Source organism: Melanotaenia boesemani, chromosome 22, assembly GCF_017639745.1.
Source record: "Melanotaenia boesemani isolate fMelBoe1 chromosome 22, fMelBoe1.pri, whole genome shotgun sequence".
Classification (NCBI taxonomy): domain Eukaryota; kingdom Metazoa; phylum Chordata; class Actinopteri; order Atheriniformes; family Melanotaeniidae; genus Melanotaenia; species Melanotaenia boesemani.
This window is the reverse complement of record NC_055703.1, coordinates 26,051,874-26,074,924: the sequence shown is the minus strand read 5'-3', so window position 1 is coordinate 26,074,924 and position 23,051 is coordinate 26,051,874. Positions and strand designations below refer to the sequence as shown.

At 42.2% G+C, this 23,051-nt stretch overlaps 1 protein-coding gene across 1 annotated transcript; it reads left to right on the top strand.

Annotated features, from left to right (window-relative positions):
• The first annotated feature begins 8 nt into the window (after nt 1–8).
• Nucleotides 9–22,383, top strand: LOC121633465 (palmitoyltransferase ZDHHC14-like). The gene is made up of 9 exons (XM_041975526.1): nt 9–1,109; nt 2,099–2,259; nt 4,012–4,155; nt 4,322–4,459; nt 10,980–11,028; nt 12,141–12,243; nt 12,372–12,481; nt 21,016–21,124; nt 21,312–22,383. The coding sequence occupies exons 1-9, from the start codon at nt 829–831 to the stop codon at nt 21,753–21,755; spliced, it is 1,539 nt and encodes a 512-aa protein (XP_041831460.1). The 5' UTR covers nt 9–828; the 3' UTR covers nt 21,756–22,383.
• The last annotated feature ends 668 nt before the right edge of the window (nt 22,384–23,051 follow it).

Genomic DNA, 23,051 nt, shown 5'->3' with positions numbered 1-23,051 from the left:
CAGAAGTACTGAAAATGTAACACCGGACTCTGTTCCATCATTAAATGTATTATGAATTATATTAGGAAAATTAGGATATTAGGAAAAAATATTCCTGAACAGAAACAAAGTACATTTTAAAATACTGAAACTCCATTAATCCCATCGCACCTTCATTATTACAATGGAAAACCTGGCAAGAGACTGAGAGACATAAAACCCATGGAGAATAGTCTAATTTCTTCATTAAAAGATTTGATTTGACTGAAATTTGACTGAAAGGTATTCATTTAAATCGATTAAAAACATAACTTCATAGATTAAGTGTCCATTTTTTGTGGCAGAGTGTGTAATCTTGGCAATAGAGGATCTTTGCCGTCTCTGAGCTCTGCGGAGGATCAGGATGCTCTTCACCTCCTCCTCATCCTCCTTCTCATCCTCCTCCTCATAGACACTGACTACCTTATCCCCCAGACCCACGCCTGTCTCCCTTCCCGGATCAAACCTGTTCGCGTCCGGAACCATTGACCCGGGGTATAAAAACCGGTTCAGAAGGGAGTGGACGCACGAGATGGGGGTGTAGTAGAAGGCTTTCCAGCGCGCGTGCGTCTGACCACGAGTTGGTTTTGTTTACGGAATATTGGGGAGGAGAGAAAAAGATTTTATTAAAAAATGACGGTTTTGTTTTTGTTCGAGCTCGCGCCAGAAAAGCGGGCGCGCGGATTCGTGTTGGAGGCGGACTGAAGCTGCAGGAGAGCCGAGGCAGCAGCTCGCGCACACAGCACTGATTTCCTTTTTCTACACATTTGTGCCGCCGTCTCTCTTCCTCGCGCTCGCCTGTGAGGACACATGTCTCAGATCCAGCGCGCGGCTCCGGACCAGCCGCCCGGCCAGTACAATCAGATCTGCACCCGCAGCAGCAGCTGCTCCTCCCCGGCCACTGCTGCCGGCACCGAGCCGCCCTTCTACCCGGCCCACCGGAGCCGGACCCCCCGCAGGAAGTGGCAGGTGTTCCCGGGACGGAACCGGTTCTTCTGCGATGGGAGGATCATGATGGCACGGCAGACTGGGGTGTTCTACCTGACCCTGGTCCTCATCCTCCTTACCTGCGGCCTCTTCTTCACCTTTGAGTGAGTACAACACGTTCAGTGTAAATTTGGGACTCACGTGAGGTGACCTTTGGCCCCAGCTGGTTTCAGACAGGACGCCAACTTTTCTCCACTGACTCTTTTGACCCTTTGACTCTTTGGCCCCTTGACTGTGTTGGACCCTGATTCTTTTGGCTTCTGACTCTTTGGGACCCTAGCCTTCTTTTTTTACCCTAATATTTATTCCAGGATTCTCTGGGCCCCTGAGACCTTTAACTCTTGGGTCCCCTCACTCAATTTCTTCCTGGGATTTTGTGGACCCTTTCACCCTTCTGGTCCCTGACTGTGGGCACCCTAACCATTTACCTTTATTTATTTATTTGTCTCTAAATCTAAAGATCTTTGACAAATAAGGGATGTGTTTAGTTTTGTCATCTCAAAAAACACATTAAAACTGAGACATGTTTGTTTATGTTTATTTTTTTACCTCCCATTTCTAATTAAATCTGTTTGTGTAGTCCAAATCAGCTTTATGTTTGGGAGGATCATTATTTTCTTTCATTTCCTCCCTGCACATTCCCAAAAGTAGCATCCCAGTGTTTCCATGGTAACCCTTCCGGCAGCAGTGTCACCATGCTTACATGGTAGACTAAAAGTGGGATGGGCAGTTGATCCTCAGACTAATGAAAAGTTAGTTTCTAAAGAAGCTGTCAGCTCATCACAATAAATCTTCACCGATCATGTTCACCAGTTTTTAGGAACCAGAAATAATTCCAGAACCATAATTAATTCCTTTTACAGATAAATAAAAAAGAAAAGGATATTTATGGAATGAACTAAAATTATATTTAAAGTTATCCAAAGCTCTGTCTTGGATCTCTTCTCTGGAACATGTTTTCCAACCAAAAGATTAAAAAATGCAGTTTAAACACTAAATAAACATGTAACTGAAGTCCTGACATGTCTGGCCCTGCTGACGAGGCCTCTGATTGGTGGAGACCCTCAGTGTGTCCTTCTCTCTGTGTCCTCAGCTGTCCCTTCCTGGCGTCCAACCTGACCCCCGCCATCCCAGCCGTCGGCGGCGTCCTCTTCATCTTCGTGATGGGGATGCTGTTCAGGGCCAGTTTCAGTGACCCCGGCGTCCTGCCCCGAGCCACGCCGGACGAGGCCGCTGACCTGGAGAGGCAGATAGGTAACCATGGAAACGCAGATCAGATGTTTTCCTGTGTGGGACCAGGAAGCTGCTGGCATGTTGCTTCTTTTCTCTGTCCGAAACGGAACGTCTCACATGTATTTCTGGAAAACTTATTATATTTTCTGTGTATGTGTTCTTACCTTTGGGGCGGATGTGGCGGGTGGATGGATGGAGCTGTCAATCAGAAAGCAGCCGGAGCTCAGAGATGGTGTGTGTTTGGATGTTAAACACACTCCAGGCTCGGAGTGTGTGAGACATGGAGGATGGAGTTATTTTTACTGCTCTTTGTTTTGTTGATGGTTGTAAGGAATTTATTTATTTATTTATTTATTTGTTCTCAGGAATTTATTTAGGGATCCACAGTCTGAACCAGAGCGAAGTCTTTCCCACGGTGGTCGGTGGAAGGATTAAAATGAAGCGAAGAGAAAGTTTTTCTCTGGGAAGATTTTCAACATCTTTTTGCTTCCAGTTTGTTTTTTCCTGGGATTTTCTGGGAAAATAGCTTAAATCAAACATTGGAATAAAATTCCTTCAGTTAATTTTAGTTTAGTCTTTTTTATCTTTATTTATTTATTTAATAATAATAATAATACATTTTATTTGTGGACGCTTTTCTTGGCACTCAAGGTCACCAGACAGAATAAAACACAAGAATGTATTTAATCCTTAAAGTATGTTCCAGCTGAAATGATCTTTATTTCATTTTATTCTAAAGCTTTTTACATATATATATAAATATATATATATATATATATATATATATACAGTATATATGTATTTTTTTTTCAATATACACAAACAAGGTTGAAGAGAAGAAGAAAGTAAGACACGAAATTATTTTATTTACTGCAGATTTGAAAGTCGTAAACAATCTTTACTCTTTGAACAACAAGAAATATTATGCAGCCCTTTTTCCACTGACCTGTCCAAAGTTTTTCACACTTTGTTAAAGGAAAAAATTTACTAGAATTTGACTTTTGTATAAAAATCAAAAACTGCGTCTCTCATAGAACCCAGTGGGTAAAAATTACACATCAAACCTCCCACTCACTTACAGTTTATATAGTTTATTTAGTACACGTATAGACACGTTTTTATTATTTAAAACTGGCTATAAATGCAGCTAAAACAAAAACACGTTTTTAAATGTAAACCTAAAGACACAGAACCCTCCTGGAACCACCACTTCTCAAGGCCACCTCTCTGAAGCAGAATCAAGCACCTCTGTTTTCTCTCCCTGATGCTGCGTATTCAGCCGCTGGGAAAATCTGGGCTTTTACTTCAGAAAATCTGGGTTTTTACTTCAGGATTAAATCCTGCTAACAAGAAAACCGGTGGCTGCTACCTTTATGTGGAAGCTTGGCTGTGGTGATGTTGTTTATGTGAATGCTTCTAAATGCTGGATGCCGTTGACACGGGTCGCCGTGGCGCTCTACAAAGCTCTTACCTGTTCTTGCCTTTTGTGTGCTTGTGTTAGTTGGCCTGACGTGTTCACCAGAAGACTGAAGCATCGGTATCTTCTCATAGAAAAATATCTCCCGGGTCTGTTTCCATCATGTTTACTAGGAAACATGTGGTGGAATAATTCAGCTACTGAAACCTCACTGTTACCTGGTCAGAACAGAGCAGCTTTGAAGGCTTTTAGATGCTGCTCCTAATGTTCTGAGTTGTGGGATTTTCACACCAGCATTGAAAATGTTTATGTGTTGATGTGCAGCATCTTTGTGAGGATGAGTTGTGTGTTTTCAGACTCGGCGGGCTGCTCCAGACCTCCTCCTCGCACCAGAGAGGTTCTGATCAACGGACAGACGGTCAAACTGAAATACTGCTTCACCTGCAAAATCTTCAGGCCGCCTCGAGCGTCACACTGCAGCCTGTGTGACAACTGTGTGGGTCAGTGTGTGTGTGTGTGGGGGGGGGGCATTTTTCCATCTCTGTAAGAAAAGATTATTTAAAATAAAATAAAAGAGATAAAGTTTTCATTTTTAGCTTAAAGTTTGAAGTCAGCTTTAAATTTTTAAATAAAAAATCTGAGTTTAATCTAGTTTTTCTTCCTCAGAGCGTTTCGATCATCACTGTCCCTGGGTGGGAAATTGCGTGGGACGCAGGAACTATCGTTTCTTCTACCTCTTCATCCTCTCCCTCTCCCTTCTCACCGTCTTCATCTTTGCCTTCGTCATCACACACGTCATCCTCAGTAAGTAACTGCTGCTCTCCGTTTTACTGTGACTCACCATCGATCTCGTTATAGAAGAGAGACAGGAGCCTCGGTAAGTCCACACGGAGACAGGAGCCTCGGTAAGTCCACACGAGCCTCGGTAAGTCCACACGGAGACAGGAGCCTCGGTAAGTCCACACGGAGACAGGAGCCTCGGTAAGTCCACACGGAGACAGTTCCACATGTTCTGAGCTCAGACGTCTGTTCAAAGACCAGATCAGACCAGATCTCATCATCAGGTTGCAGTATCTGCATTTACCTGCAGGATGGAGGTCATGGGTCGCAGCCTGAAATCAGCGTTAGTTAATTATTACTTACTTGGTTATTATGTTTGAAACAGACATGCAGCCTAATTAGTGTCAAAACTACAGAAAAAAACTTTATTTATTCAGTTTTCTTTCACACGTATATTGTACGTTGGTTTTATGGCGATGTTACTTTGTGCTGCTGACGTGCTGCAGCGGATTTTTGCTCCCAAAAGGACCAAAAGTGAACTCTGGCTAATCCCTCTTATTTTACACGTCTAATGGATAGTAATCGTCTCTTTGAGTCACTTTACTTCTTTTTTGGGTCATCAGAGGAGACAAAATGTCCTCTTTTTAAAAACAGCTATAAAAACATTACAGATTAACGTGTTTTTCCTTTTTTTTTCTCATATCTTTTAATTAACTTCTGTCCAGATCAAATCTACCAAGTATGTAATTATTCCAGTTATTTTAACCTTGTAGATGTAGTTTGATCACATGACAAAAGTGAGTTATTTCATATATTATAGATTTTTGTGGCTTGAGATTTTATTTAAAGATTAATCTTAAATTTAGTAAAAAAAAATAGTAACAATGGATTTTGATGCATTATTAATTATTTTGCAGGGTTTATAATTTATTAGTGACCCTTTTGACCCATTTAAAGGGTTAAGACAGAAACATCTTAACCCTTTAAATGCCAATTCAATTACATGGAAAATGGTTACATGTTTTAAAATGTGTTATTTTTCATAAAGTACAAGTTTAAAGTTGTGAGGTTTTTTTAAGAGAGATTTTTTTAAAATCACTCTTAAATGTACTTAACATTGATTTTGATCTTTCAATAAATCCCCCACCCCACTAACATGTAAACATCTTCTAAATAAAATTGACCTTTAAACCCTTAAATTGGCATTTAAAGGATGAGAGTAGTTTTAATAATTACCGAACATATTTAAGGTTGATTGAGCATTTTGACGAAGAAAAAAGTTGAATATTAATCTGTAATGTTTCTAGAGAAGTTTGTGGGTGAGGACTTTTTGGTTTTTCTTATGACCCAAAACGACAGTAAATTTGCCTTGTTGGCCTTTAAGAAAAATTTAATTTAAAATAAAAAGAAACACTTTCTTACAAAAACCATCCCTTACATGGGAACTCAAACAGAATTTAGGCTAAACATTGAGGAAAAATGACCTGAAATGGCAAAAAAAAGTCCCTGATGAGCTAAAAGGATGAACAAATAAATAAATAAACTCACAGTTAATCTCATTTAGACTTGGAGTCTAATTCTCCAGAGAGACCTGTTCCACATGGTTACAAACTTTTTTTTTCTTTTCTTAGTTTTACCACATTTTCTGAGTGCGTTCTGGAAAAATCTGCATCTTCTGATATTTGCTCCGAATATATTTATTTTCTTTTGTTGTAGAAAAAATAATGTTGGTGAATTAAGTCTTTTATTTCAGCCACATGAAGCTGAGTGAAGTCATCCGTGACGTTTGGTTGCTTCAGCTTCAGCACTGAGCCGCTTCATCACTGTTTTTATGTTTTGTCATTATTCCAGGACGAACGATCTCCTGGTTTCTGAGAGGAAGTTTTTCTTTCCATGAATGGTGAAATGATGCTGTTAGCTCTGAGTTGGAGCTCCAGTTCAATCCAAAGTCAGGTGGAGAGTATTCAGTGTGAAGACGATCCTGGGCTGATCATGACGAGCACGGTTATGTGAAACAGGGAAACAGATTAATGGTAGTGAGTTGGTCCAAACATTAATTTAAACATGTCAGTTTGACTTGAATTGGACAGAAGCGAAGCTCTGAAACTGGACCAACAGCCAGGTGATGATCAGGAGCCTAAATTCCTCCTGCATGTAAACACTGAACTGGACTCAGATCTTCCAGACTTCACTTGTTCAGCATCTTTGTGAAGAACCAGTAAAGTGCCAGCGTTCCCAGTAAGCCTTCCCAGGCTGTGGGACAGGCTGCAGTCCTGTTTTTGTGAACTGGGACGGTGGTCCAGTATAAGCCACGTCTAACTCTGACTGCAGCCCCACTCAGCTGTTCAGGAAGCCGTTTTTGTGTCCATTAATCTGCAGGCTGAACTGTGGCGGCTAATCGACGATCACTGAGGAGTTTGGACCCAAAAATCAGGTGCAGAAAACTAAATTCTGGTCATTTCATAACTGATTACAGACGTTTCCTATTGTCATTGATATTTATGGAAAAGCTGGTCACAGGGTTTTTATGTTTTTTTTCATGTTTCGTTGTGGTTGTTCAGAGAGGAGCTGAGAGGGTGTTGGCCGCCATCTTTGTTGTTTTGGTTCGGTGTTGTGGTTGTTTTCTCTGTGGATTCATCGTGTTGTTTATCGGTGCATCAGAGAAAGTCCACCTTCAGCCTGTTGGTCAGGTTCGGGTTTCTCTGTGTGAACCCGACCCGTGCTCGCCATCCTGAGGTTACAGGTTGTCTCTGAGCTGCAGCTTCATCTGTGGATCAGGTGGATTGATGATGGCCAGCCCCGCCCACCTGTCTCTGATTGACAGGCTGTTAGAGAGATGCTGAGGCTGCAGTGTGTTACTGTTTCCTGTCACCATCCATCAGATCGGAACGCCACGGAGAGCTGCAGCTCCACGCCGATGATGATGATGATGGTGGATTTAATCAGGCTGATGGACTCAGTCCTGGTCCAGGTTTTGGTTTACATGAGTGGACAGATGTGGGACTGCTTCAGTTTCAGCTTTATGGGATCTTTGTTTTTTACTTGTTGTAGAAGTCAGATTAATAAAAAAAGCTCTTTTCTCCCATAAATCACAAACAATAGAGAAAATATGAAGAGAAAAGAAAAAGTCTGATGAGGAGAAGAGCTTTAGCGGGTTTGAGGAAAACCTCTGAGTCTGGGTGGTGTGTGTTCGTTGATAAAACTTCAGAAACCTGAATTAAAGCAGCTTCTGCTCCAGAAGAAGTGTGTAAACCTTGTGGTTTTGTGTCGTGTTTTGAATCAGGTCTTCTTGGGTTTTGTCTCAGAGTTTTTAATGGCTCTCGTTGGTTTCTGCTTTTTCTGTTTTGTCTGGTTTTACTTGCAGATATTTTAATTTGTATTTGATTTCTTGAAGTTTTCCTTGAAAGTTCTGCACATTATTCAGCTTCTGGATCCTTCCCTGTCAACATGCTGATGTGCTCAGGCTGTTGATGTTCAGCTGTCATGCAGCTCTGATCCACCTGGAACGCGGAGCCTCTCGTTTCCTCGCCGTGAAACTCTAACAACCAGCAGCGTGTCTCAGATAAACCCGTGTTTTCTTTTAACACTGCGCTGCTTGTTGTCTGTTTTTAGCAGCAGAGCTAAAAATAGAGCTGCAGCAGGAAAATTCAGAGGGAATGACTCCAGCTCGTCTCTGGCTGTTTGCTGCTGGAACTTAAAACAGAGAGTAAAGTCAAACTTTCTCATCACAAACTCAACAAGCTGCCGACTGTTACCGGTCTGGCTCCTAATCAATCAAATAATCTATAAAAGGAATGCACAGAGAATAGTTTAAACATGTTTTTCCTGTTTTAGCTTGAAAATGAGTTTATCCAGAGTTCTGCAGCTTTGATTTGTTTTTCCAGTTAATAAACTGATCATGTGTGAGGTGTGATCTCTGACCATCAGTCAGGTGTAACGATACATCGATTCAATCATCAATTAATCAAATAGAAAATCTGGATTAAACATGGCAGGTAGTGGTGTTCGTCACGTTTCATGTACGAGACCATTTAAAGCACAAAAAACATTAAAAGCATTGCAGCAGGTGCCGAAGAACCATAAAAACAAATGAAAGAATAAAAGAAGTTAAATAAAAAGCTCAAATATAGTAAGACTTAAAATGCAAGAAATAAAGTTCAGTGTGAGGAATGAAGTTATTTTGATAAAAGGCAGCAAACAGAATTTTTTTTACCCTGATGTAAAACTGCTGAGAGTCTCAGCAGACCTGCAGATTTCTGGGAGTTTGTTCCAGAAACTGAACACTGCCTCCATGTTTGGTCCTGACTCTGGGAACAGGAAGTAGACTAGACCCTGATGACCTGAGGGGTCTGGTTGGTTCATAATGAACGAGAAGATCCTGAATGGCTTTAGGCCCTGAACCGTTCAGTGCTTTGTTGACAACAGGAAGCCAGTGGACTGGAGTTCTATGATCCACTTTCCTGGTCTCAGTGAGGACTGGAGTTCTATGATCCACTTTCCTGGTCTCAGTGAGGACTGGAGTTCTATGATCCACTTTCCTGGTCTCAGTGAGGACTGGAGTTCTATGATCCACTTTCCTGGTCTCAGTGAGGACTGGAGTTCTATGATCCACTTTCCTGGTCTCAGTGAGGACTGGAGTTCTATGATCCACTTTCCTGGTCTCAGTGAGGACTGGAGTTCTATGATCCACTTTCCTGGTCTCAGTGAGGACTGGAGTTCTATGATCCACTTTCCTGGTCTCAGTGAGGACTGGAGTTCTATGATCCACTTTCCTGGTCTCAGTGAGGACTGGAGTTCTATGATCCACTTTCCTGGTCTCAGTGAGGACTGGAGTTTAATGATCCACTTTCCTGGTCTCAGTGAGGACTGGAGTTCAATGATCCACTTTCCTGGTCTCAGTGAGGACTGGAGTTCTATGATCCACTTTCCTGGTCTCAGTGAGGACTGGAGTTTAATGATCCACTTTCCTGGTCTCAGTGAGGACTGGAGTTCTATGATACACTTTCCTGGTCTCAGTGAGGACTGGAGTTCTATGATCCACTTTCCTGGTCTCAGTGAGGACTGGAGTTCTATGATCCACTTTCCTGGTCTCAGTGAGGACTGGAGTTCTATGATCCACTTTCCTGGTCTCAGTGAGGACTGGAGTTCTATGATCCACTTTCCTGGTCTCAGTGAGGACTGGAGTTCTATGATCCACTTTCCTGGTCTCAGTGAGGACTGGAGTTCTATGATCCACTTTCCTGGTCTCAGTGAGGACTGGAGTTCTATGATCCACTTTCCTGGTCTCAGTGAGGACTGGAGTTCAATGATCCACTTTCCTGGTCTCAGTGAGGACTGGAGTTCTATGATCCACTTTCCTGGTCTCAGTGAGGACTGGAGTTCTATGATCCACTTTCCTGGTCTCAGTGAGGACTGGAGTTCTATGATCCACTTTCCTGGTCTCAGTGAGGACTGGAGTTCAATGATCCACTTTCCTGGTCTCAGTGAGGACTGGAGTTCTATGATCCACTTTCCTGGTCTCAGTGAGGACTGGAGTTCTATGATCCACTTTCCTGGTCTCAGTGAGGACTGGAGTTCTATGATCCACTTTCCTGGTCTCAGTGAGGACTGGAGCAGCAGCTCTGGACTAACTGCAGCTCGCTGATGGTCTTTAAGGAGACCTGGGAGGACAGCGTTACAGTAGTCCGGTCTGCGGAGACATGAGTCCTTTAATCCTGCAGATGCTCTGTAAGTGAAAACTGGCTGATTTCACATCCGTCCTAATGTGATGCTGAAACTCAGGTCTGAGTCCTGGACTGGTCCCAGATTTCTGGCTTTGTTGTTAGTTTTGAACTTTGCTGTTTGAAGCTGAGTACTGAATTTAAATCTTTCTTTCTTGGCACCAAAAACTACTATTTCAGTTTTGTCTTCATTTAACTGGCACATCCAGTTTTTAACCCTTTCATGTTTAGTGTCACCCATTTAAAAGCTGTTTTCTAGTAAATGCATGGGTGAGGAGGGTTTATAAAGCCCAGCTAACCTGTTCGGTTAGTGAGTCTCGCAATTGATTGCCACTCAACATACAATAAATAGATATACATATATGCATTGTAATTCCCATGTTTGTGATAAACAGGAAAAAATGATAAAGTAAATTTTTATAGAATATTTATACTATAGAAATATGATAGCATATTTTATAAATATTTGTGTAGTAAATCAAATCAGTTAAATAAAAGTAAAATATAATTAATAAAATAAAATATGATTTAAAAAAGCATCACGTACATGTGTAGAAGTAAAATACTGTATGAGAAAAACATGAAGGTGTCAGTTTGATCGATATTTGGATTGGATGACATTACACTCATTTAGCAGACGCTTTTCTCCACAGTGGGTAGGCAGTAGCGTTACGGGTCTTTGCTAAGGACCCAACTGGACGGTGTTAATATTCACCCCTGTGGGATTCAAACCACATGGGAGACGGATGTCCTGCCAGCTGAGCTAACCAGCCGCTGGTTTCTTGTCTATGAAACTCTGTTTCTGTTTCTTCTCTGTCTTGCAGGATCAAACCGGACAGGTTTTCTGAGCGCGCTGAAAGACAGCCCAGCCAGATACCCTTTACTGTGGGACATTCCCAGTTTAAAGAGGTCATATTATGCATTTTGATTGTTCCCCTCTCCTTGGTGTGTTTCTGCTTTTTGTACATGTTGAAGTCCTGCTGAGTTACAAAGACCAAGTCCAAACCACAGAGTCCCAGGGTACATTCACACCAAGATAGTCCAGGGCAAACGGGGCCTTGTAGGAGGACATTCTTAAAGAGACAGGACCTAAAATGGAGTCTTAAAGACCAAAAGTGAACAAAAAGGGGTTACTGCAACAAGCAGAAATTAGTTTGTTTTTTAAAACTGCACCAGTTAAACCAGTTCTAATAAAAGAATTGTCCAGTTCAATAAGAGTTCTTTAAAGATTTAAAAGATTTTAAAGAGGCAAATTTAGTTTTAACACAGCCACAGAGAACAGAACCTTTGGCCACCGTTTGTTCCTGTATAATAATAAATGTTAGTTTAATAGTTTCCTCATTTACCCAGAAACCACCAGAACACAGGAGCAGATGTGGCCACAGTTTTCTTGCCAGATTAAGAAAAGTTTGACCTTTTTTTCTTTGAATTTTAAGATTTTTTTGTTTTTAGTTTCAGTTCTGACTAAATAACCAAAACAGAGATAAAGTCAGGAATAAATTTAAACTAAACTTTGGACTAACATCAGCTCTAAAATCAGGGTTAAGCGCAGCTTAAGTGTGGACAGTAGTTTGTTCTGAAGGATTAAACTGGGCTAGTTTAAACCAAGTTGGACTGGAATATGTTAACTTTCAGTTGGTCACAAATCCAGTTCAGAGTTGTCTCATAAAATCAAACACAGGCACTAATTAACCCTCATACGCCAAACTCAGTAACAAACGTTTCACATAAATCAATGACTGTGATGCTGCTGCAGTCCACAGATCAATATGTCCCTCAATGCATGCCAAGGTCAAACTGTTTGTGTCACACCCCCTGAGGGACAGTCAGCTCCACTCTGCTTCTGTCGTCTGGTTTCTGAAGTGAAGCCCTACAACCAGGCAGCACATCAAAACCTCAGTATTCACATTCAGTGAAAACATGAGTATCATGTAGAGTTTCCTCTAAATCAAAGAGCTGAGCTTGTCCTTGACTCCACTTTGCACCATCCTGGAGGTGGTGGTGTGTTTCTTCTCCGTCTGGTCCATCGTCGGCCTGTCGGGCTTCCACACCTACCTGATCAGCTCCAACCAGACCACCAACGAAGATGTGAGTACACTGGACCCTAAACCAGACTTCAAGCACTAAAACAAGGGGGTTCTGTGGACTTTCATAACTTGTACCAGTGATTCTCTTTTAGAATCGGTTTCAATTGTGATTTTAATGTTCTGGTCTAGATTAAAGGAACTTGGTCCACCAAGCAAGGGAAGGATAACTACAACCCCTACACCCACGGAAACATCCTGACCAACTGCTGTGCTGCTCTGTGTGGACCTCTGCCGCCCAGGTTGGTCACCTTCTCTGCACCACCACACCACCTAACCCTAGCCACCACCACACCCTAAGCCTAACCTAACCCTAACCCTAAACCCAATACTAAAATCAGAACTAAACCCAATAAGAACTCAAATCAAGAGTTAACTGGCCTAATATCTGGCCAGAGATTGTCACAGAAGTTAGTCAGTCACCTATTTTTAAGGTGGGAAAGTTACATAGTTCTACTTTAAGGCAAAAACTTTCCTACAGCAAAAGGTAAGGTAAAAACAGAACTAAACAGCAGTTTCATCAAAACCAAATTTACCACTCAGTTTAGGAACAAACTCAAAATCAACCCAGAGCAACAAATGTTTGGCCCAAATTTGGCCCACAGCTGCAGTTTCATTTGGGCCGTACTTGGCCGTGATTACAGTGTTGACTCCGCCACAAGACTACAAGCAACGGGCTGTAATCTCTGTCCAGGCCAACTCATATTCGCACCGCATCTGGTCCACACATCACTTGCCGTGATCCACATCTAAGTCAACTACTGGAATCAAGACCACATGACCCACAAGACACTTCCCATAACTTGCATCCAGGCTGGCAACTGAAATCTAGACCACACAACACTGGCTAGGGCCATAACTGAGCCAAGTGTGCCAAAGGTAGCCCAGATTAGGCCTAAACATGTCTGCTGTCTGAGTGAAGCATTGAAATGAGGACTGAAGAGGACTAAATCCAGCAGAGCTGAGTCAAGCCTAAAATCAGCTGAAAGCTAGAACTAAACTGAACTCTAATAGAGCCAAGGCTTAAATAAGAGTTTGGTCTTATGTTTAGTAATAAACTGATGCCTAAAGTTTGGACTAAAAAAGATTTTAATCCAAGCTAAACTCAGGGGTAAACCAGACTAAGGCCTGAACTAAGTCCAGCATTAACTTGGAACTGAAGCCTGGCATTAAGTTGGAAAACTGCAGATTTAATTTCAGACTTTGTCCTGTCACACAACTCTCGCCTCTTCTCAAGTTTCAAAATTCAATTTGTTCATTATTACACAAAATTGTAAGATGAAATTACAACGCTGCCACAAAAACAGCTAAATTTGTCAGATGGGAATCTGTTTGTAGGAAAAGCAGGGAGACAAAGATGGAACGTGTCGGGACAGCAGGGACGTTCGGCTTGTTTTGACATTTCACATTTGAGCTTGCTGGTTTTTAGAAAGTCAGCATGTTTTCTGACCCTCCACCAGCCTGTTGACGCACACTAATAAATTAAAAATCTTCAACAATGTTTGAATAAACATCAAATCCTTCATTGTCCCTCAAAAGCAGCTTTTCAAATGTTTTAAAGTGTCGTCTTCGCTGCTCAAACTTCAAAGCTGCTATAGATAACATCACCGCACGTCTGTCACTCCATCATCTCGCTCTTCCTCCTCTTGCCTGCAGCAGACGGTGTGCTTCTGTATTTAATGAGGACCGTTTTCATCTGAGACCTTCCTCAGAGTAATTACACGTTCTTCCCTCCTCATCCTCACCTTCTCAGCCGTCTCTGCAGATTTTCCCGTTCCTGGTCGCTGGAGACAGAAGCTGCAGAATTTATCATGAAGCAACGTGGATCTCGTCAGTTTCTACTCTGCATTACATCACCTTCCTCTTCCTCATCTTCACTCTGTGACATATCTATTAGTCTGTGGGAATGTGTGAAATTAAAATGAGCAAAGTTCAGCTTGAATTAAAAGTTTGGTCCTGGAAACTGAGCTGTTTTTTTTTATATTGTTATAATGATATAAATAGTTAATTGACTTTCTGTTTGGACAGAAAGAATCAATCTGACATCAGAAAACCTACAGACTGATGCAGCAACTGACAGTGAGAAGGTCTGTAGACATTATCAGCTGAGCAGGAAGTATTGATTTCTGGCAGTAAATTTCATCCTTCAGACGCCATTACTGACTGACTGCAGAGGTGATGGGAATCTCCGGAACACCAGAATTTCCGTGTGTGGACACTGATGATGGGAGAAAAAAATGTGGGATACAAAAAAGTCAGACATCGTTCATAAAGCATTTTTATCTTTGGATGTGACTGTTTGCCAGGTGCTACAGTCACCTCGGACATAACGCTGTCCATGGGCATCGCAGCCATGGTGGATGCGGTGTTTTGACACACACACTTTTCATGGTGAGAGGGTCTGACACCATCACTTATTTAGCTGTTTTCTTTTCTTCTCTTTTTGCTTGTTAAACTTTTGCACAACGTTGGTGCTCCAGTCGCTCTCTGTCTCTGCGCTGCATGACTCCCTCCTCTCCTCCTCCTCTCCTCCTCCTCTCCTCCTCCTCGCCTATTGCTCTTTGAATCATGTTAGGACTGTTGGTGATCAGCTGATCGGCTTTTCTGTCCTAGCATCATCTCTTGTTGTTTATTGTTCAGCTTGTGTTGAGGAGGAGATGAAAACTAGCAGGATGTTGACTTGAAACAGTAGCCTGTTTCAGTTTCTTTTGTTTGCATTTATTTATTATTATTTTCATTATTAGCTGAAGTTTGCTGGTGACACAGCTGTAAAATCTGCTGGTCATAATACAGCCAGATGGATCAGGATCAGATATCTAGCGAGTGTCATTAAACAGAAAGATTTTGTTGATGAGGTTCAGATATCTAGCTAGATTAAACAAGAGGATGTTTTCTCTAAATCACTGGTGCTGTACAGATGTTGGATATGCAGGTTTACCTTTTAGAGGCCATGAATGTGGTGAAGGTCAATTATAAACAGGTTCTGAAATACAAATCAAAGCAGAACCTTCTCTAATCAGGTGGTTGACAGGATTTATATGCAGGGGCGAATCTAGAAAAGTTCTGATGAGGGGGGACAGGCAGGGGCACTGACCAGGAACTGGGGGCACAAATGAGAATTTTTAAAAATCTTTTTTAAGACCCAGATTTTAATAAATAATTTGCTGATAATTGCAACTTAAACAGTTATCAGATGTTAAATTTGGAAAAACAAACAGCTGATGGTATTTTTCAGTGTTGATGTAGAACAACATGTAGAAGTGCATCACTGCTGCTACAGTCATGGTGTAAATCTGTAATTCTGTAAATGAGCGATGGTTAAACTCAGACTTCAGACACGTAGAAATTTCAGATTTCAAATCGGATGTCTTGATCAGTGATGGATGTTCCTCCATCTGACGTCAGCTTGCATCTATCGCTGGTTTGACTGTACTGAGGCCTCCCAGTACGGAACAGCTGCTGGTTACTGATTATTTGACCTGATTATTAGGCCCGAGCACCGAAGGCGGTGCGAAGGCCTGTTGTAATTGCTCCGTTTCTTCCTTCTTCTTCTTCTTCTTCTTCTTCTTCTTCTTCTTCTTCTTCTTCTTCTTCTTCTTCTTAAACATTGGAGGCATTTTTGGGGACCTGAACATGCACGAAAACGCGCCTATTTTTGTGTACCCCCCCAAAGGAATGTGAAAAATTTGATATTTTGGGGTGCTTGGGACTGTTCGGGCAAAATTGAATGAGAGCGCCACCTATTTACGATGCCCCGCCACTGCACGTCATCAATCTTTATGAAAATTGCTACAAATATTCTAAATGTTCGGTCGAACAAAAAATCCTCTTGGAGCAACAGCCTAAAACCAACAGGAAGTCGGCCATTTTGGGTCAAAGTCGCCATTTTGGCGTTTTACTGACATTTTCAAAATCTATCTCCTCCTAGAGATTTTATCGTACCGCTACCAAAATAGCTCAGGATGTCCAGAAGGCATGTGTCTTTAAAAGTTATTGAAAGTTTTCTAATAGGAGAAAGGGCATGGAGGGGGTGGGGCCTCAAAGTTTGATGTGTCGCCCTGAAGAACGAAAGTGATATAACTTCCACATAAAACAATGTATCTGAACCAAAATGGCCATGTATGATGCCAGTCCCATCCTGAACACATCTACATGTCAATATTTGGGTTATGAATTAGCCACGCCCCCTGGCGACAGGAAGTCCCGGTTTTTACTTGGAGACCCTCTTATCTGACGTTTTGAACACAACCAGGTCCAAACTGGGTCAGACAGCAGAAAACAAGTTGGTGATGATAACCAGTGAAAACTGTTGCTCTATGCTGCAGGGCGAGACCGTGGCGCCATGGCGAACTTTGATAAGACGCCATGACATCATAAATCACTATAAATCCCTCAATTCTGATCCAATCCCCATCAGACTTGCAGGAATTAATCAGGGTCCATCCCTGAACAGATTCATATCACCAATTCCGGTCTAGCCCTAAGCCCCGCCCACTTCCAACAGGAAGTGCTTTTTTTCAGACGCCGGGGTCCATCTCCTCAGGAATAAAACATACACACTTGAAAGTACTTCACAAAAGGTCAAACCCTTTCATGATACCACAATAAAAATCTCAAGCTCCTTCGCCAAACGTAACCATGGCGAATAGCGGTCCGACGCCATCAAACAGGAAGCACTTGTAACTGACACATTGTACTGCTGATCTGCACCAAACCTGGCAGGGAGGAGCGTGGACGAGCCGAGAACTCAGCCACATTGACAATATGCTGGAAAAATTGCAATATGGCTCTATAGCGCCACCTACAAATATTTAATTGATCATATCTGCCCACTACATTGACTGATATGGCTGAAATCCAGTATATTGATAGAACTTGGAAGGATGTACAAAAAAGCCTCTTGGACCTATATGATAACTTCAACAGGAAGTCAGCCATTTTGAAAAAAAGTGTCATTTTTGGGGGTCATTTTTGCATGTTTCTTTGCCTTGCATTTGAACGAACTCCTCCTACAGATTTTATCGTATTTACCTCAAACTCAGTCTGAACACTCCAGAGGCATGTGTGGTCAAAAGTTATTGAAATTTTTCTAATAGGAGGTGGCGTTCAGCGGCGGGCGCCTCATCAACTTTTGATGTTTCGCAACAAGCACGGAATCTATTATTTCTGCAATACAACACTCATTCTGTACCAAACTGCATATATTTCCCTTCACTTCCATGCGGACCACATCTACAAGTCCTGATGTTGTCATCTGGACATTGCTCAACGCTGCATGGCGAGACCGTGGCGCCATGACAAGGTTGGATAAAACACCATGACATCATTATTGAGTATAAATCCCTCAATTTTCATCCAATCAGCATCACACTTGCACTGATTAATCAGAGTCTGCTTCTTAACAGATATATGTAATTACTTCTGGTCTTGGCCTAAGCCCCGCCCACTTGAAACAGGAAGTGCCTTTTTCCTGCAGCAGGGTCCCTCTCGTCAGGGATTAACCTCCCACACTCAAAAGTGCTTGAGATGAGGTCAAACCCTTTCATGATATAAGAGAAAAAAAACCTCAAGTTCCTTCCTCAAGCAAAACATGGCAAATGGCGTCCACCGCCATGAAACAGGAAGTACTTGTAACTGACCCAATGTACTCCTGATCTCCACCAAACTTGGCAGGGAGGACAGTGGTCAGGCCTGGAACTGATTCAATTGGACATATGCTGGTTATGTGGCTCTATAGCGCCCCCTATAAATATTAAATCTATCAGCTCCAACTACTGCTTTGACTAACATTGATGAAAAGTTGCATATTTATAGAACATGCCAGGAAATACAAAAAGCCTCGCATTGTCCTGATGTTGTCAACGCCATAGCCCCGCCCCATGGGAACAGGAAGTCCCACCATTTTAACCCTTTGTCCTCTGTAAAACTAATTCTAACTCATTAATATCATCCTTCATGAACTCATGGTTGAAAATATGACTGACTTCTTACAGCATCATGATTAAAATGGCTTTCTGTAATGGTTTAAATCATTCGCCATTATACAGGAAAGTGGCACTAACCCTGCTGTCAGTTGTACCAATTGAGCTAAATATTTTCCTGTTCTCATTAGAGTTCCAACCTGAACATGGTCCTACATTAAAACAACTTTACCACCACCCAGTGGCCACGTGGAATTTTCCTCTTGATGAAATCATGCTCCAGTTTGTGGGAATTCAACACAGTTTGTAAGAAACAAGGTCATGAATGCTTCAGATGTGATCACTGGAAAGGCTGGAGTGCAAGTTGATCCTCCCAAGAGGAAAATCACCTCTTCATGGAGATAAACTCTGGAAGAATGGGTTTATTGCTGTGGGAAATAGCGGCTGTGCTGCTGGAGGGGGGCAGTTGGCTGATGGGGCGGTGCAATAGGCCGAAGCGGCGCCAGAGGTGCGAGGGCCTCCAACGCTGCTTGCAGCTTTAATTTTCATTGCTTTTTTCACTATTTGTGAGTCTAGATTTAGACTGAGCTGTTAATGTGCTGAACCATGCAGCCATACCGTACCTAATGATGCTAACAAGAACAGCATCATAGAAAATGAGCATGATCTCAGGTCGGACCCCAAACAGCCGGAGTCTGCGTGAGAAATGAAGCCTTTGAGCCGTCTGCAGACAGATAATTAACATGGGCGCTCCAGCACAGGGTACAGTAGTATATTTATTTATATACTTATTTATGTGTCAGTGACCATAGAAAGATGGACTCACCTGTCCACAGGACACGTGTCCACTGTCTAATCATAATAAATAATCTTTTTTTTTATTATTAATCCCGATTAGGAAATTGGGATCTGTGTTTGACCCATCTCTAGATGTACCAGAGAACAGTGGGAGTGGTAGTTCATGTCTGTTGGCACTCCAGGGACTTGAACCTGGGTCCTCCTGACCCAAGCCCACCCCTGTAACCACTAAACAACCCTACCTCCAATAGTCAGACTTTCTGTCCAGCTGAGATGAGCTTGGCATTGTTTCTGCAGAGTTCATATATGTTTCCCTCCTTATGTAATCCAGATTCAGGTTCTGGGTCTGGCGGTGGATTGTGTTGAGTGAAAATGGTTCTCCAAGGTTCTCTTGAGTCCACGTGTCTGTATTGATCATGGAATCATGATGGTTTCTCCTGCAATGTTGCCTGACGACTGGAAGGTCCTGACCATCCAACAGTGGTTTCTGTCTTTGTCCTTTCCACTCTGAGATTTCTTCAGATTTCCTGAATTTTTTCCGAATATCCTACTCTGTAGAAGCTGAAAGACCAAAGTTCTTTTGCTGTCCTTGAGAAATATTTATGGAACTTGTTGGTGATTCTCTGAAGGAGTTTGGACCAACGTGGTGAATCAAAGCTCATCCTTGTTAGAAATCCTAACATTTTGGTGAATGTTTCTTGTATACCCAACCCTGACACCCTCACCGCCCCAGTTAAACTGTTGGTTGGAGAATCTTTCAGAACCATGTTACTAAATACTCTAGAAAGTTTTCTGTCTTTATTTGACTCTAGAACAACTTTTACTGAGTTTGTTGCTACAGCAGATTTATAGTTTGATTCTATTATTCATTGGCTGTTGAATTTGTTTATAATTTGTTTATTTTATACAAAAACCTTTTTTCTTCTTGGAAATTTGGCTTGCTACAAAGAAAGGTTTATTTGGAGTAAAACTATGGAGTCATCTCTGTGAGGAGATATTTGTTTTCCAGATCAGCACATATGGAGATTTGTTCCACAGTCTGCTCCTCAGCTCGTGGAGGCTGCTGGCAGCTTATTAACATGGCGACTCCACCTGTTGTCACCACGACAGGTGGTGACATCCATCTGTGCGTACACACACACACACATACACACACAGGCTTTATAGGTCAACCATTGAACACACAAAGCATGAAGAGCCCATCAGTCAGTCTTTTTCCTTCATCTTTGATATTTACTTTTATTTACATTTAGAATTCAGGCACATTTCAAATGATAACAGATATGGGCTGATTATGAGACACGGGCACCAACATACAAAGGGCCCCTCACTGGACCCCTGAAGAAGCGAAACAAACACCTCTAACAAGGTTATGTAAGTGCTGTATTTACTGTATTTTTGGATGGATGTGTCGCTCAGCAGCAGGATTCTGGTTCCATTTGTCTGGTCTGGGTCTCATTCACTCCCACTAATCTCAGGCACACCAAACAGAAGCTCTGATCTATCATGAGACGGCTTTGGATGCATTTAGCTCACATGGTGTGAAAACGTTCTCAGATTTTCTTTAAAAGAACATCTGTTGCATCTTGCCATAAGGGACTCAACAGCCAAATGTGGAAAGAATGCAACTGGAAATGAACAACCATGTACTTTAATACAACTCTACTTATCTCTACACTTTGGAAAACACCTTGACTACCATTTTGCTGGAGAAAACGTGAGAAGATTGGGGACCTGACACATGTTTCTGGGATTGTCTCTTAATCCAAAATTACTGGAAAAATGTAAAAGCAGAAATACAAAAGATTTTAACAAATAGATTTTCCTTTTGACTTGCTGATATTTTTGTTAGGAGCTACTCAAAAGCAAAATTAAGTCCAGAACCGTGGAAACTAAACTGATCTGTTAACTGTGATATCTTGTGAGATGGCGTGTCTACAAACTCTGCGTGCCTGGCATTTTTTATTTTTGTTGATTTCTTCTTCCTATTATTATTATTCTACTCCTTCTGTCATCAGTTTGCTGTGAAGTGATTCATCCCTGTCTTTGTGTCTCAGTTTGATTGACAGGCGGGGTCTGATCCAGGTTGACACTCCACAGACCGTCTCCCAGTCTAACGGAACCAGCGGCGGCGGCTACGCCTCCACGCAGCTCCACAGTCACATGGTAGGCGGATGACATCACGGCTGACTAGTGCAGCCATGTTGGACATGTGATAGTCATCAGAGTGCGAAGCAAAACTGCAGTCAGAGTGTAACCTGAGAAAATAGTTTATATTCATTTCAGGTGTTGATCAGTGTGTGTGTGTGTTGCTGCGAGTCCGCTGTTTGTATTGAAGTGTGTTTCCTCTCAGTGTGATCAGAATCAGTGTATCCAGAGCACCAAGTTCGTCCTGCAGGCTGCAGCCACGCCTCTGCTGCACAGCGACCCCGTCGTTCTGGCCCCGCTGCCCGGGAAGACCACCCAGCTGGGGGGGCCCTGCGCCTACCTGGCCCCCACCCAGCCATCCCTGCCGTCCTGCGGTGGAGACGTCCTGACAATACGAGACGCCACCGTCGACTCCCACTGCCACACCACCCTCCACCTGCATCACCACCATCATCACCACCACTTCGTCAGCCCGGAGGAAACGCCATGCGGCACGCCGCAGGGCGCCTTGCCCTGCCCCGCCCACCTGCATCTGCATCCCCAGCCCCACACACCCATCCCCTCCCCCACCGCCCTGTACGATGCCGTCAGTCAGGACGCCCTGCATGAAGATTCGGTCAGAGGGCTGGTGAAGCTCAGCTCCGTCTGAACCAACCAGACCCAACTCCCAAGTTTGGTCCTTTTAAACCAGGTTTGTGTCAGAACGTCCTGCTGAATGACCTGAAACCAGCTGATAAGACATCCTCTGGAGCCTCAAGGAGACCAGTGATTGATTGATTTTCTGGGATGTAGAAGAGGAAAACCAGAAAGTAGAGAATTCAGAACCCAGAAACTAAATCCAGTCTGAAAGCAAAAAGAGACAAACTTTGATTGTATTGGATTTTTAAACCAACTTTTTTTTTGTCTATTTTTAAGCTTTTAAACTAACATTGTGTCACTCAACACAAACTTAACTACGTTTAAACAAGAGTCTAAAACTGCCAGAAATCTAAAATACAGTCTGTTCCTAAAAGGCTGGAATGTTGTGTAAAATGTCAGTAAAAACGCTGCAACAGTCAGCTCGAAATAACATACAAACATTTGAAATGTTGACACAAAAATAAGTTTTTTAAATTGTTACACTTAAAATTGTTGCACTGCAGTAGGAAATTTAGATAAACAGAATAAGCATTTTTACCTGAGAAAAATGTATTTACATGATAAAACAACTCATAGGAGCTATCTTTTAAAAAGAGGTTTAAAGTTTAAAAACCCTTTTTTAATGGCAACAGAGAGAAACCACTTTGTGCCCCTGAGCAAGGTCCTTAACCCCCAACTGCCCCCTGGCACTGAAATATGGCAGTGCGCTGTTCTCTAGTAAACCTGATGGGTGAAATGCAGAGGTTAGTTTCCCATTTGGGCTTATTAAAGTATTATTGTTGTTATTATTATTATTTATTTGCATGACACAGTCACACGGTCGTGTTGTGGAACAGAAATCTCATTATGGAATTTTACAAATACAGCACGAGGTTACAATGATCACGTTTGTAGGTGGTTTTGGACTGAACTAAACTCATCTCAAATACATGTGCTGTAACCAGGGAGCAGTATTTTATTTGTATTTTAGTTTGAAAAAAATAACCACGAGTTTATATCTTATATTTAAAGCAGCACTACTAACTTTCAACCGTTAAAACTCTGAGATTCTGACTTGTGTTTTTTTTTTCAAACAGTAACGTGTTAATCCAAAGATAACCGAACCAAACTAACAGCTGACCAAAACAGCGACTCGAACACCCGAATCTGTGATTTCCGGAGCGAAAAGAAAACCATGAGCTAGCTCAGGTAGAAATGCTGCAACTCAGGTGTCCAGTTTACCAACATAAACTCTAGAGTTTAAATAGCAGCTAAAATTCTGTGGTTATTATTGGAAACCTTCAAACTGATACTTAAGTTAAACACA